Source organism: Bufo bufo, chromosome 6, assembly GCF_905171765.1.
Source record: "Bufo bufo chromosome 6, aBufBuf1.1, whole genome shotgun sequence".
NCBI classification, from domain to species: Eukaryota; Metazoa; Chordata; class Amphibia; order Anura; family Bufonidae; genus Bufo; species Bufo bufo.
The window spans coordinates 327391020-327407388 of NC_053394.1; the positions used below are offsets into that span (position 1 = coordinate 327391020).

The following is a 16369-nucleotide window of genomic DNA, read 5'->3' on the forward strand; positions in this document are numbered from 1 at the left end:
GACATTTGAATATCATTGCATCGATCAAGTGTATCAACTCTATCTTTTTGGAGCAATTTATTGAGCATTTACGGCTCAGTTTTTTACATATTTTTCATATATATCTTTTTTTATATCTATTTTTCTATATTACTGTAAAGTATTTTATTGATTAAAAACCACATTGATTTTAATATCCTATATCCAGTCCATGTGATTCCATCTAGAAGAGTGCCCATTCACTTCTCCTCTATAGTATATGTGATACTGGTGTAATAATGAGGGGTGGTACAAGGCATGGTACATACTGTAATATAATGGTCTGAGACATGGCGGTTGCTGCCATGCCAAGGCCAATTACATTTTGTTTTCATACAGAATCTTGGCCTACTGAAAAGTCTGTACAGTGTATGCCCTCAATACTTGGTCGGGATCCTTTTGCATGAATGACTGCATCAATGTGGCGTGGCATGGAGGCCATCAGACCAGGTTACTTTGATAGCGGCCTTCAATATCAGGAGGCTTAAAAACCCCTTTCATTAATGACGGGGAATGCACCTAGTCATAAATGAGGTTCATCATCCGGCTGTGCAGTGGATGTCAACACTGGCATAGCAAAGCCTGGTCTTGATATATCGACTCCTCACCCCCCCCCCCCCCCCCCCTATGTGTTATAAGTAGATGTTAGAAATCACTAAGATTTTATGTATCTAATGGGCAGCATTAGAATAATATTTCCTGTCACTTCAATTAAATTAATGTTAAAGAATCATTGGTGACAAAACAAGGAGCGCAGTGAACTTTTTCCATGTGGGAGCAACTTCTCCCTCCAGGAGTGAGCACCATATGCACCTAATGAATGAACTCTCTGGCCAAACCAGGGTGCCATGTGGCTCCACCACTTTCACACTTTTACAAACAGTCCAACTATTCTACCTTGCACTTAATGGTCTGTGTATAGCAAGATATTTTAGTGGTTCCTTCCCCTTTAATTCCTTGTAATGTAGTTAGTGGTGCCTGATACCTGGCCGTGTTTCTGAAGTATTTATTTTCCGCATTTATTTATTGCTGACCTATTCCGCAGCGCTTTACAGAGATTATCACAGTTTGCTGTCCCCAGTGGGGCTCACAATCTAAGATCTTATCAATGTGTCTTTGGAGTGTGGGAGGAAACCGTAGTACCCGGAGGAAACCCGTGGAGAGCATACAATCTCCATGCAGATGTTGTCCTTGGTCGAAATAACTGTACATGCACACTGAAGACTTTAGGTGGGGCTAGCAGAAAACGTCTAGCTAAGGGCTTGTTCACATGACCGTGCCGTGATTTGCGGTCCGCAAATTGTGGATCCGCAAAACACGGATGCCGCCTGTGTGCATTCCGCAATTTACGAAACAGACGGCCCTTTATAGAAATGCCTATTCTTGTCCGTTTTGTGACTTATAATTTTTGCGGGGCCATGGAACGGAGCAACGGATGCGGACAGCACACGGAGTGCTATCCGCATCTTTTGCGGCCCCATTGAAGTGAATGGGTCCGCACCTGAGTTGCAAAAAATGTGGCTCGGATACGGAACCAAACCATGGTCGTGTGAATGAGCCCTAAGATGTCTTGCTACCATCACCTCTTTGTATCATAAGGGTGTCAGCCGAGTGCCATGTTGGGCTCTGGTCGATGGGGAGCTCGCTCATTTGTTTACACCTTTGGTGACTGGTACTTACTTTGTGTGATATCTTTTGTGTATATATATATATATATATATATATATATATAATCATTTATCATAGTCTGGTAAACCTTTATAAATGACCTAAGTCATGTTAAGTAAATTTTTTCCCCGAGTCCCCAAATTCACGATATTACAGAGAACATTATTTCCTGACGCAAAGCCTCACAGCGTCCACCACGCCGCCCTCGCCATGCAGGATGCATATGAGGAAGGGGGGCTGTACGTGGTGGATCATGTGAGGGTAGGCTTCAGCAAATGAGGGAGATTTATCACAATTGGTGCAAAGCAAAACTGGCTCAGTTGTCCATATCAACCTTTCATTTTTCAGAGCTCTTTTGGAAAATTAAAGGATTAATCTGATGGGTTGATAGGAGTAGCTAAGCCAGTTTTGATAAATCTTCCCCCATTGTTCTCAGACTGGAGGTGCAAGTTAGAGTTGTTGGACACTACTGGCCGGTCAGTCCTATCTGTCTGTCTCTTAGGCTCCATTCACATGTCCGCAATTTCGTTCCGCATTTTGCGGAACGGAATTGCGGACCCATTCATTCTTATGGGACAGCATGATGTGCTGCCCGGACACAGAATTGCGGATCTGCACTTCCGGGTCCACAATTCCGTTCCGAAAAAAATAGAACATGTCCTATTCTTGTCCGCAATTTCGGACAAGAACAGGCTTATTCTATTAGTGCTTATTCTATTATCCCATTCCACGTTGCGGACGTGTGAATAGAGCCAGAGACCAGACACAGCAGTCTGCTGTAAGAAAGTCATATACAATCTCATTTATTGTATTTAATCGGCATAATATGTATTTCCTTACAGACTGGAATGATGCAAAGCGGTCAGAGAAGCCGGAGCTTAGACCATTGTATATGGATGTCCAAGCCACCAGTCCACTGGTGAGTTGCATTATACTGCCAGCAGATAGTACATGGCTGGTGTTATGGGAGTGTTACACTACTCCTCTAATATCGGTAAATAAAGGTGGATTTCCACTGCTAGAATATCGGGCAGATTATTGGGAACAAACGATCCTGCTACCGCTCGTTCCCAACAATCTGCCCCCGTAAATGTGCCGCCAATGAACGAGCAAAACGCTCGTTCATCGGGTGATCCTGTAGTTCGTGCAGGCACGTCAATCATCGTTTCTGCTGTCCAGAAGCAATGAATCCTGTATGGGGACGAGCGATCACAATAGCGACCCCTCGTCCTCATACAGTAAAGGAGATTGCGGCACGTAAATGTAGTGGTCTCATCACTGAACAAGCAGCTGACAGGAACGCTTCCTTCCTGACAATCCGCTGTATATTGCACCGTGTAAACCCGCCTTAACTGTACGCAACATAATATAAAAGTTCTGCAGCATGATTTCTAAGAACTGTGTTGTTCCATTCCCCTGTTATTCCTACTAGAAATTTATGAATCAATTCCCAGTTGAGGGTTATTAGGTGGGAGTGTTTCACTGCCAGTGTTCCCTTTAAGCTACATGGCAGCGTAGTGTGCAACTTGGGAACTCTCCTCGCCCAGTTAGGATGCAGTCCTAGACTGGGCGATGAGTGAGGGAGTGCTGTGCAGACCCAGGCATTAGCATTAGGACGGATACTGGACTGGTCTATACAAGTGCTGATGGCAATGTCCGTCTAGCTGCATGAGGTCCTTCCCCCAGCTACCCGTTGTTGTTTTGCGGTCCTTTTTTAACAGATCCGTTGTTCTGTATCTGAGTTTTTTTTTTTTCTCCTCTGCTTTAAGTCCTCTTCTGTTCCGTTATTCCACAAAACATATCCATATGGTTTCCGTATGCGATCCGTTTTTTGTGGATCGGAAATGGAAACAGTAACTTATTAATCACCAAACACATGAGCAATATGGGCTGGGCATAGCATTTCTACAGTATGGATCCGCAGAGTACGATGACATACGGATGTGTTCCGTATGCGTTGCGTATTTTTTGCGGACCCATTGACTTGAATGGGGCCTCTAACCGTGATTTGCGGACAATAATAGGACATGCACTACTTTTTTGCGGAAAGGAAATGGAAGGTACTCCGTGTGCATTCCGTTGTTTTTGCGGACACATTGAAGTGAATGGTTCCGCATACAGTCCTCAAAAAACCCAGAACGGAAGCAGAAAGAAAATAGGTTTGTGTGCATGAGCCCTAATAGAGATTCCTGCTCTCCTCCTGTCCTCGCCGCTCTTATCACCACCACATTTTACCTACTATTAAAGAGGGTGAACGGCAATGATAATGTGTGGTATGCAAATACATACACATATAAAAAAAGTAAATGACAGGTCCATCTTTAACCCTTTCAGGACAAGGCCTATTTTTATTTTTTCATTTTAGTTTTTTCCTTCCCCGCCTTCCAAGAGCCATAATTTTTTTAGTTTTGCGTTCACATAGCCGGATGAGGGCTTGTTTTTTGTGGGACAAGTTGTATTTGTTACCATTGCTTGTATTGGAAAATGGGAAAACATTCTTTGTGGGGTGAAATCTGAAAATAAATGTCAATTCCGCCATGTTTTTTTTTGGATTTTGTTTTTAATTCGTTCACTTTGCTCTAAAAACCACATGATAACCTTATTCTATGGGTCAGCCTTTGGCGATACCAAATTTATATAGTTTTTATTATGACTTACTACTACTTTTTCTTTGCATCGCCATATTATGACTGCCGTAAGTTCTTGCATTTCTGTGCGAGGGCTTTATTTTTATTTTTTTTGCAGGGTAAGGTGTAGTTTTTATGTTTTTGGGGTAAGTATGACTTTTTGATCACTTATTATAAAAACATTTTTTGGGGGGGAAGCGCGAGATGATCAAAAAAACCGCAAATCGGCCATTTTTTTCCATTACTGCATTCACCACGCAGGAAAATATCTTATTTTTTAATAGTTCATAATAGTTTTTTTTTTTATTGCTTACTTTTATATGTAAAATTGGGAAGAGGGGTAATTTTAAGTTTAAAATTTATTTTTTTTCCAGCTTTTTTTAAATTTTTTTTACTTATTGCAATTTTTCGTCCCTTTAGGGACTTGCATGTGATCTAACAGGTCACCTGCTGAGCTGTGTCTTGGGTACGGCTCTGCAGGCAGCTCATTATGACAGCCTTGGGGGCCAAGGCCCAAGGCTGTCATGGCAACAATTGGAGCCCCGCGACAGGGGGAGCCCATATCCTCTGTCTAACCCCTCAGATGCTGCAGTCGCTATTTATCGTGACATCTGAGGGAGTTTAATGACCGGGATCGGTGTTGCCTCCAATCCTAGTCATTCTGTATTACACTACTGGCACCTGGAGTGAGCTCTGCGTGCGAATTAGATAAACACGACTGCTTTATTCCAGAAACAGTGTCACACTTGTCTATAGGTTGTGTATGGTATTGCAGCTTGGCTCCATTAAAGTGGATAGGGATAGGCTACAATATCGTACACCATGTGTATGTTTTAGGAAGAAAGAAGCCATGTTTTTCTCGTTGAGTTGCTGTCATTATACTGTGTATTACACCATGAATTTAGTGGGAAGATGCAACAGCCCTGTATGATTTATAATTCTCTTCTAGGATCCCAGAGTATTAGACTGTATGTTGCCTTACCTGGTGAATCATTATGGAAACCCTCATTCAAGAACTCATGCCTATGGCTGGGAGAGCGAGAAGGGGATGGAAAAAGCAAGAGAGGTAATTGCTACTGCCAGTATGTAATCTCTCTGTAAGAAGTAGTCATGTCTGCAGAGGAACAGTAGGATGTGTAGAAATTAAAGGGGTTTGCAGAGCTACAGATATTGAGGATCTATCCTCCAGATAGGTTATCGGTATAAGATCGCTGGGGGTCTGACCCCCAGCGATCTTCCGTTTCAGGCTGCTGCTATGCCGGTAACAGTGTGTGGTGTGGAAGCAGAAGGCTCTGTACGTTGTGTAGTTGCTGTGCTGGGGTATTGCAGCTCATCTCCCATTTCAGTGAATGGGAGCTGGGTTCCAGTGCACAGCTGATCAGTAAGGGTCTCACAACCTGCACCGATCTGATATTGATGAACTATCCTTAGGATAGGTCATAACTGTGTTCCTGAGATCCCCTTTAATGGCCAAGCTGATGTTACTTACCAGTCAAACCAGCTTGCCATCTTGACCTTTAATTCCACACTTGGTCTCAAAAAATTCCATGCAGTCAGATTTGAGTTTGGGGCAATTGGTGATGAATGCTGGACCAGTGGGAATTCTGGACCATAGGGTTACCTCATCAAATAAATCTTGCTGTATCTGACATGCTTTTTTAGTGCTCTATTTATAAAAAACAAGAAAAATATAAGATAAGCCCAGAACCCAGTCACTGTACAGGTAGTATCGGTAACCTCAACCTTACATCACATCCTAACATAGCCACGAGTATGATGGCTGGATCTTCCAGACAAGAAGACCAGATCTTATCATCCAGCTTGCATTCTTAGGATCTCTTCACATGACAGTTTTTTTTTTTATGTTTAGGCCTCCATCTGGCCAGTACATGTCAGTATACCTCTCAAAAAGGTATGGAATAGTGTAGCGTAGTGTAGTATACTGCACTGTTCCATCCTGCCAAGTCCATTAAAATGTGGGACCTAGTGGATGATGGATGGCACTGTGCAGCATCCATCACAGGCATCTGGTAAATGTACATGCCTTGAGCTTTCCATGACAGATCTGTTAAATCGGATGCCATCATAGCTTATGGATGTGTTAATCAGATGCCTAGCAGAGCATAGGTTAGAACTACATGCATTTAATTGGTGAATCATGAGAACCTATTGAAAGTTCATGATGTATCCCTTATCCCGATGCCATCACAGGCTATGTGGGGTCACCGCCTCCTCTTAATATATACTTTGTGAGGATTTCTCTATGTGAACAGGGCCTTCCGCTGACCATACACATTAAATGTCATGTGATGCCACCAATTTTGGCAAGACCGGTTGACTATCTAATGTTTATGGGAGCTTTTGAAACCCCCCCCCCCATCACCAATGTAGATGTCAGGGAAGATAAGTATTGGCCAGTGTGATGTCATCTGTCCAATCCTTTAGATCTTGATGAAATAAGTTTTTGCTGGAGGAGTCTGGCAGCTGCTTCCTCTCCATTCAAAACACATGCCAGCACGCCGAGCATGTATATGGGCTGGTCGGAAGAGCTTGTCAGCCAAAAGAGCGACAGCTGTATAATGTTCGCTTAAGGGATTATTCACGCGACCGTATGAATGAGTCTGCGTCCATTCCGCAATTTTGCGGAACGGGTGCGGAACAGTGTTGAGCGAGCACCAAAGTGCTCAGGTGCTCGAGTAGAACACACAATGCAAGTCAATGGGAAAACCCCAGGCACTCCCTGCTCTGAAGAGGGGAGGGTGTCGGGACTCTAGTTTGGCTTAGGAGTCCCTGCTCTGACTCCATATATAGCTATGTCCATATATCGAGTCAGTGCTTGGGGACACCCAGTGTATTTAAATCTAATTTAGCCTATATTTCAGAAAAGATTCGAACTCACGACCTTGTGTATTAGGGGCAAGGCACTTAACCACTCAGCTATAATAGCTGCATCGTCAGTTACTTAAAAAAATAAAAAATAAAAATAAATGAGACTTCTACTGTACTATACTTCTACTGAGACCTATACAGTAGAAGTCTCATATATTTTTTATTTTATTTTTAGTGACTGGCTATGCAGCTATATAGTGTAGTGGTTAAATTTCTGGGCAGTGATGCAAAAGCTGTGAGTTCAAATCCTGTCCTATTCTTGTCTGCTATTGCGGATATTCTATGAGAGTGGCGGCCAAGTGCCGTCTGCAAATAGCAGAACGCACATGGGCTGGTATCCGCAATTTGCGGACCGCAAAAGGCATACAGCCGTCTGAATGAGCCCTAAGGCTGATTTCACACTGCCGGCACAGCTTTCCAGTAGGCTGTTCTGGCATAGAATGCCAATAATCGGCCAGACACAGACTGTTGCACGCAGCAGTATTTGTTCGGCCGATTTTTTTCATATTTGCCGGGTTTCGGTCGGATCTCCGCTGGACCCCCCTATAGTTAAGTGGGGTTGTGTCACTTTGGCATTTATCATGTAGAGAAATACAAGGCACTTACTAATGTATTGTGATTGTCCATTTTGCTGCCTTTGCTGGCTGGATTCATTATTCAATCACATTATACCCTGCTCCTTTCCAATGGTTACCACCCTGCAATCCATGAGTGGTGGTCGTGCTTGCACACTATACAAAAATTTTAAGGCCTCTCTGGTGGCCGGGACTGTGGGACCGCACAGACTAGTGCTTTTTCCTATAATGTGCATGCACAGCCATGGCTGATGAATTGCAGGGTGGTCGTAACCATGGAAACGAGCAGTTTATAATATGATGGAAAAATGAATCCAGCTAGCAAAGGAAGCAATATGGACAATCACAATACATTAGTAAGTGCCTTGTGTTAACTTTCTCTGCATAATAACTGCTATTTGCTGAAGTGACACATTCCTGCAGTGACTGATCCGGTTGGAAACAGCTTGCCGGAACAGCCTGCCGGATCTGTAAACGCTAGTATGAAACTAGCTGTAGCTTAACAAGAGATTTTATTTCAATTTTATCTACATGTTTTAATCATTAGTAGTATATGGCGGAAACAAATTATTCTTTCTTTTGCAGCAAGTGGCCTCCTTGATCGGAGCAGATCCCAAAGAGATTATTTTCACAAGTGGCGCAACTGAATCTAACAATATTGCTCTCAAGGTAATTCTTATTTTTCTTTTATTTTAATTTTTTTACTGTATTTATTAAACATTTTTTGCATATAAAGTTACAAATTAAAACCAAAAGTGTCTGAGTGTAACACTAAGTAAAGCTGGATCTACACAGGCCGACTGAGTGGCGATTGTTGGGAAGCGTTCCTTCCATACAGTCGGCTGCTCATTCAGTGAAGAATTGCTATTGCGACCCCTCATCTTCATACAGAATCATGGTTCCTGAGCAGCAGATGTCTGTTTAGATAGCACGATCTGCTGCCCAGAAGCCATGATCGGTGGTGCCTGCATGTAAGACAGGACCACCCAATAAACAAGCTTTTCACAGAAACGGTCGTTCCTGATAATTTGCCCGATTATCTTCCTGTGTAAATGCACCTCAAGGCCCCAGCTCTGACCGGGTCGCATAGCATTATATTGATTTATGATGCTATGTAAGGGCTCATGCACACAACCGTATGTATTTTGCGGTCTGCAAAAAAAATCTGGCCCCTAATATAACAGTACTATCCTTGTCCGTAATGCAGACAATAATAGGAAATGTTCTATTGTTTTGCGGCAGAACGTACAGAAATGGAATGCACACAGAGTAACTTTATTTATTTTTTTCCGGACACATTGAAATGGTTCGCACGGTCCACAAAAAACTAAAAACTAAACGGACATTGAAAGAAAGTACGTTTGTGTGCATGAGCCCTAACTCTTACAGCTCTGGAATGTATTGGATAACACTGATAGCATTATGTCAGTGTTATCCAATACATTCCAGAACTGTAAAGGTTACATAGCATCATAAATCAATATAATGCTATGCGACCCAGTCAGTGCTAGCAGTTCAGGACGGGTGCTGAGCTGCGAGTGCGCAGCTTCACATTCTCTTGTCTGAAAGTGGCCTAAGACAGGAATAGTGTCATCAAATTAATTTAGCCGGTAAGAAACATAATTTATGGCTACCCCTCCCGAACCAGCGATAGTCCCTGGTTCTTGAGTGCCCTTACACTAAAACCGTGGAGGGGGATTTTAAATTGCCATTTCTCCAGTACAATTCTGCTTCTTTTGGGATTATAGAGGAGTGTGTTCTTCATAAAGGAGGGCAGCAGGTGAAGCATGCTATATAGTAGCATGCTTATGGGCAGATTAGGGGGTAAACCATGTTGCAGAAGGCTGTGATGTCAACAAGTGACAGGTACAAAAATTAGGACAATTTCAACATAATAAAGGTGGTAGATTTGAGTGAGGGGCTGTAAAACACCAGGAGGAAAAATTGCAGGTCAGATGCACATGTGGGACTAGCATTTTGTTAGCAGATTAAATCGAAGTGAGACACCTATTGAAAAGAAACAGTTTGGGAGGGGAAATAGATGAAAGGTGGGTAAGGATATAGTTGGTTGCTGTCTGCATGTCTCAGATCTTAGGTACACAAATAGGTCAAAGAATAGGTTGGTCACCGCGGAGTTCCCGCTCTAAGTACCATGTGGATAGTGGATACATCTTGAAACTGTGTTCCTTGCAAATCAAGTAATTTTAATTTGGAAAGATCAGCTCCATCTGCAATCTGAAAACTATTCGTATTTGATTTTATGCTTGTAGTCACAAGGGGAGGGGACCGTGCATTTAAAAATAGATCCTGCATGAATAATCTGTTATATAAGAGAACGTCAGATTGGATCTTGTGATTTAAGACTTTTTTTTTTTTTTTTTTTTACTTTATTCTTTCCGTCCACGGCCTGAAGGGTGTTGCCAGATTCTACAAGTCTCGCAAAAAACACATAATCACCACTCAGACTGAACATAAGTGTGTCTTGGATTCGTGCCGCTCATTAGAAGCCGAAGGATTCCAAGTCTCTTACCTTCCTGTCCAGAAGAATGGACTGTTGGATTTAAAGGTGATTTACACATGACTACTTTTTTTTCTTGCATTTTACACATTATAACTACAACTGTATTATCCCTGTAGTAAACTTCATCATTTCTATTAGGTTCTGGAAGAAGCCATACGGCCGGATACAGGCCTGGTGTCTGTCATGACTGTGAACAATGAAATAGGAGTGAAGCAACCTGTTGCTGACATAGGTATATTTCATCCTCCTTCTTTATTGATGAACCAATAAGTTGTAGCAATGAATAATGTATTTATTTTCTTACCTATCACTATGAGCCCCTTGTCAGCATTAAGGCCAGGCACCACAGTGTTTTTTGCGTAAGTACAGCAGATTTGTACCTATGATACTGGCTGACCTGTTACATGTGCACTTGGCAGCTGAAGGCATCTGTGTTGGTCGCATGTTCATAAGTGTTCTGTGAGGAATATGGATTATTGTTCAATGTCAGCCATGTTCCCACACCATCCATCTGCTGTCAGATAGCAAAGGTAGTGAACTCCACAGGGGGCCCTGCTTCAAAGCCCAGCCAAATGGCAGAGAACATTATCAGACATCTTGGAATCGGCGATTCATAAGGAATTCGGAATCGCCCGGCCATCACAAGCATAAACCGAATACCTATTTGTGTCCCTGTGGCTACAATGAACAGGCCCGTGGTCATAGTTTGGTGGTGGGATGCCCAAGAGGGGAGATTATACATATCTCACCACAGAAACCAAATGACGGTACCATCCTTGGACTCTACGGGCAGCCTGAACCCAGGCGGACCCATTGGTCCCAGAACCACTTTCTTGCGACATTCTGGTCTGAAGCCATGAGCCCTAATTGGTTTTGTGGCTCATTTGCTGCCAGCCCCAGCAGAGGGGGTGTGGACCCCTCCCAGAGTCGGGAGGGGCTGGCTACAGGTTAAAAGGCTTGTGCCAGCAAGCTGGGGGGTCTTTTCTCTGAAGGGAGGTCACATCATGCTATGTGTTTTTAATGGGACCTGCAACTGGCTGACAACACTGCTTCCCATGTGAATACAGCTAAGAACTCATCACAACCCAGAGGACTCATATACCTGGTAAACTGACCTTTTTGATCTGCTTAGCCCTGTTTGTACCACGCCAACTGTATTTACCACTCAGACCATTGTATATATTTTCTGTGTATATTGTGTTATGTCCAGTGAGCCCTTAAGGCAATTAAATATATAATTTAATCTTGTGCTGTTCTGGTATCTCGATCGCGAATCCCCACGTCCGTGTTTCGGCCTAGTTATACGCTACTGCGGCTTGGTTTCTCACCCTATATAATCCCGTTAGCGGGCTTATATCAAACGAGAAGTTGGTGGCAGTATACCCTGGCTCTGGCTGAGAAAGCGCTGTTTTACTGGGGCAGTGAAAAGGCTCTCTCAGCTTGTTGCCTCTCTGTGCCCGCGTGGACAGGTGTCTGTGTAGACTGTATCAAGCTGACCTTACCTGCTCCTCCAGGAGGGCGTAACGTCACGCCTTGGCAACCAGTGACCATACCGTATCTCGCTGGCTCTACGATTTGACATCAGTCGGGGTACGGTATTCGTCACATATAGGTGGTAGCAAGGTGGGATTGAGATACTAGTCTGTGTGAGTGTGGGACCCATACTCCCAGACACTAAAGATTACCAGCAGTAACTCTTGCCGCTGGAGTCTTAAGATCAGCTCAACACTAGACAGTCTGAGAGCAAATACAATAAGGTGTGTGTGCATCAGGTTGCAGTCTGTGTCAGTGATCATCCGTGGCAATGATGGCCAGAATCACAAGAAGCAAGGCTAAGGAGATGGCTGATGCTACGGAACGGTGGACGCAGTCCAGATAGGGGGCCAAGAGGAGGTGGAAGGCGACTTTCTTCAAGGCGAGGGGGAGCACAGCCAAAGCTCCCCAGTTGCCATCGGTGAGGCCCGCGGTGGGCCGCACTCCACCTGCCCATCCCCCCCAGGCAGGCTCGGCTGCTCTCCTAAAGGCTGCCCTAGACCGTCTCCAGGCCAGAGACCAGGCTTCCTACGAGATCCTCATGGCAGCCGTAGAGCGTCGCGAGCAAGCCGAAGATGCAGAACGTCGCGAGCAGGCCGAGCGTGAGCATCAGCTGCGAGTTCTCCAGCAGCCCTCCCCAGCCCGATGTGAGTCTTCAGAGATCTGTATTCCAAAACTAAGGGCGGAAGACTTCCCCCTACTGGACAAAGATGGGGACTTGGACACTTGTTGGCCTTTGAGACGGCCTGCCATCAGTACCAGCTGCCGGAGGACCAGTGGGTCCGATTCCTAACGCCACGTCTCGGGGGTGGGGGGGGGAGCCCTTGAGATATTCGGGTACCTGCCCAGCGAGACCATCCTGAGCTATGAGGACATCAAGCAGGCTCTGGTCCGGCAGTACAACTTGACCCCAGAGGATGGATCATCAGTTTAAACAAAGTGCAGAACCCCTTTAAAGACACCGGTGCTGAGATGACTCTGGTACGGCCTGAACTGGTGGCACCCCACGATTTATTGCCCGGGAGATCCCTTACTATCTCCGGAATTAGAGGAGTAGAACCGGCGCTGCCCATCGCCAAGGTCTATTTGGACTAGGGTGCCAGTCGAGGAGTAAGGGAGGTGGGGGTATCCTCAAATATCCCTGCCAGTGTTTTGCTGGGGACGGACCTGGGGCGGCTAGTGTTTAAGTACGTGGCCGCTGACCCCCCGAGGTCCGATCCCCCAGAATGTGATGCCATGTCCACCCCTGTTGATAATGTTAATGTTCATAGCATGTCTGTTGATATGGTGGAGGATGTAATGTGTGCCTTTCCCCCTCAGTGGGAAGGGGGTCATTTTACGCCAGCTGTGCTGAGGCCCCTGGGTGTGGCCAGCAAGCATGCTGGAACCTGTTCTCCTCAGGTGTGGTGACTGAGGGGACAAGCAGGGGGCAGACAGCTGCGGAGGAGGAGGATGCAAATGAGGTCAGGGTTGTCCCAGGAGAAGTAGGGCTCCCAGGTAAAGCCTCAGTGCAGGGTTCCTCCACAACTGGGATGTCAGAGGGCTAGGTTAGTCCGTCTGGACTGGTGACTTGGTTGGAAGCCAAGAGCAACCAGGCACTACAAGCGTGAACGCTCTCAAGGAGCAGGCGTCACAGCCTCCCACGGACTCGGACCTTGAGCAGGTTGTCTGGGACCAAGGATGGCTGTACCGGGTCGCGGTCCAGCAGGGCTCACCGGAGGAGTGGCCTAGGGACAGGCAGGTAGTAGAACTGACAGGAGACATGGCAGTCTCGTCTATTCTGGCCACGTCCCACCAGTGGTTTCAGGTGGCATTGGGGGCTAGCGCCAGCTTGAAAGCTCTCTCGCAGCAGGTGGCACGGCCTCCCTTGGACTCGGCCCTTCAGAGGGCGGTCTGGGACCAAGGACAAGTTGTGCCGGGGAGCGGTCCAGCAGGGCTCACCGGAGGCGTGGCCTAGGGACCGACAATTCGTGGTACCTTTATCCGTTCAGGACGGAGTCCACCGAGATGCCGTTGGGCATGGAGTATGCCCCTGCTACTTCTAAGCGGATGGTCAAGCTGCTTAAGGGACTCAAATACTGTACCTCGACTAACGTCGGACGTCAAATACATAGAGCCAGCGAGATACGGTATGGTCACTGGTTACCAAGGCGTGACGTTACGCCTTCCTAGAGGAGCAGGTAAGGTCAGCTTGATATAGTCTACACAGACGCCTCCTGTCCACGCAGGCACAGAGGTATATTGCCATCAGCTTCTCGTTTGATATAAGCCCGGTCCGATAACTGGATTATATAGGGTGAAAAACCAACCCGCAGTAGCGTATAACTAGGCCGAAACACGGACGTGGGGATTTATGATCGAGATACCAGAAATAATATATTTAATTGCCTTAAAGACTCACTGGACATAACACAATATACACAGAAAATATATACAGTGGTCTGAGTGGTAAATACAGTTGGCGTGGTACAAACAGGGCTAAGCAGATCAAAAAGGTCAGTTTACCAGGTATAGGAGTCCTCTGGGTTGTGATGAGTTCTTAGCTGTATTCACATGGGAAGCTGTGATGTCCACCAGTTGCAGGTCCTATTAAAAACACATGGCACAATGTGACCTCCCTTCAGAGAAAAGACCCGCCCGCTTGCTGGCACAAGTCTTTTAACCTGTAGCCGGTCCCTCCCCTCCTGGCCTCTGGGAGGGGTCCACACCCCCTCTCCTGGGGCTGGCAGCAAATAAGCCACAAAACCGATTAGGGCTCATGGCTCCAGACCAGAATGTCGCAGGGAGGTGGTTCTGGGACCAATGGGTCCGCCTGGGTTTCGGCTACCTGTTGAGTCCAAGGATGGTACCGTTATTTGGTTTCTGTGTATGATATGTGATATGTATATCTCCCCTCCCGGTTCCATGATGTTTGATAATGTTCATTGAACTGGGGAATGGCCTAGACCTGTTCCATTAGCTGGGTTCCTGGCTGGCTGAATGGAGGTGAGAAATTGTAAACAAAGGTGGCCTGCAAGAAGTTCTCTGCCATTTGGCTGGGCTTTGAAGCATGCCCCCCCCCCCTGTGGAGTTCACTACCTCTGCTATCTGACAGCAGATGGCTGGTCTGGGTACATGGCTGACATTGAACAATAATCCATATTCCTCACATGTTCATATAGTTTTAATATACAGTACAGACCAAAAGTTTGGACACACCTTCTCATTCAAAGAGTTTTCTTTATTTTCTTGACTATGAAGGCATCAAAACTATGAATTAACACATGTGGAATTATATACATAACAAACAAGTGTGAAACAACTGAAAATATGTCATATTCTAGGTTCTTCAAAGTAGCCACCTTTTGCTTTGATTACTGCTTTGCACACTCTTGGCATTCTCTTGATGAGCTTCAAGAGGTAGTCCCCTGAAATGGTCTTCCAACAGTCTTGAAGGAGTTCCCAGGGATGCTTAGCACTTGTTGGCCCTTTTGCCTTCACTCTGCGGTCCAGCTCACCCCAAACCATCTCAATTGGGTTCAGGTCCGGTGCCTGGAGGCCAGGTCATCTGGCGCAGCACCCCATCACTCTTCTTCATGGTCAAATAGCCCTTACTTTCAAAGTTTTCTGGTCTATGATGTCGTCATTCTTGGATTGTTCCAAGTGGTAGTAGCAGTCCCATGCTGTAAATTAAATAAGACTACTTTCACACTGGCGTTTCTGGGTCAACTTGTGAGATCCGTTTCAGGGCTCTCACAAGCGGCCCAAAACGGATCAGTTGAGTCCCAATGCATTCTGAATGGATCCGTTCAGAATGCATCAATTTGGCTGCGTTTGGTCTCCGTTACGTTTGTTAGACGGTCACTAAAACGCAGCTTGCAGCGTTTTGGTGACCGTCTGACGATAGGAGCCTAACGGATCCGTCTAGACTTACAATGTAAGTCAATTGGGACGGATCCGTTTTTCACTGACACAATATGGTGCAATTGAAAACTGATCCGTCCCCCATTGACTTTCATTGTAAGTGAAGACTGAACCGTTTTGACTTAGACTTTTTTTTTTTTTATGAATAATGCAAACTGATCCATTATTAACAGATCAGTCTGTGCACAAAACGCGAATGTGAAAGTAGCCTAAAAGTTGAGGGGAGGGGGAACACGTGTAAGGGCCTCTGATAAATGACCCCCAATGTTGTCAGTGGGTGGCAGGCAGACAAGCAATGCCCAGCTTGATGTGAGTTGTAAGTAGGCTATAGATGGTGGTTTTCTATCGCCTAATCAAATTAAGGGCCCACTCAGACGACCATATCCATATTTGCTGTCTGTACATTGCGGATCCGCAAAACAGATACCGTCTGTGTGCATTCCATATTTTGTGGATCAGAACGGCCAGCCCAATGACAGGGCAGGAATAGGACATTTTCTATCTTTTTTGCAGGACCAGAGAATGGAAGAACAGATCCGGACAGCACACAGTGCTGTCCGCATCTTTTGAAATGAATGGGTTAGGACCCATTCCGCAAAATTGCGGATTGGATGTGGACACAAACATACGGTCGT

The 16369-nt window shown here is 45.4% G+C and overlaps 1 protein-coding gene across 1 annotated transcript in view; it reads left to right on the forward strand.

The window, feature by feature from the left end:
- The window catches only part of NFS1 (NFS1 cysteine desulfurase), a 33539-nt gene that overhangs the window by 1148 nt on the left and 16022 nt on the right, over positions 1-16369 (forward strand). The window contains exons 2-6 of the mRNA XM_040434803.1: positions 2529-2605; positions 5263-5379; positions 8363-8446; positions 10191-10343; positions 10437-10530. Of these exons, the coding sequence (XP_040290737.1) occupies positions 2529-2605; positions 5263-5379; positions 8363-8446; positions 10191-10343; positions 10437-10530 (525 nt within the window). The remainder of the gene's footprint in view (positions 1-2528; positions 2606-5262; positions 5380-8362; positions 8447-10190; positions 10344-10436; positions 10531-16369) is intronic.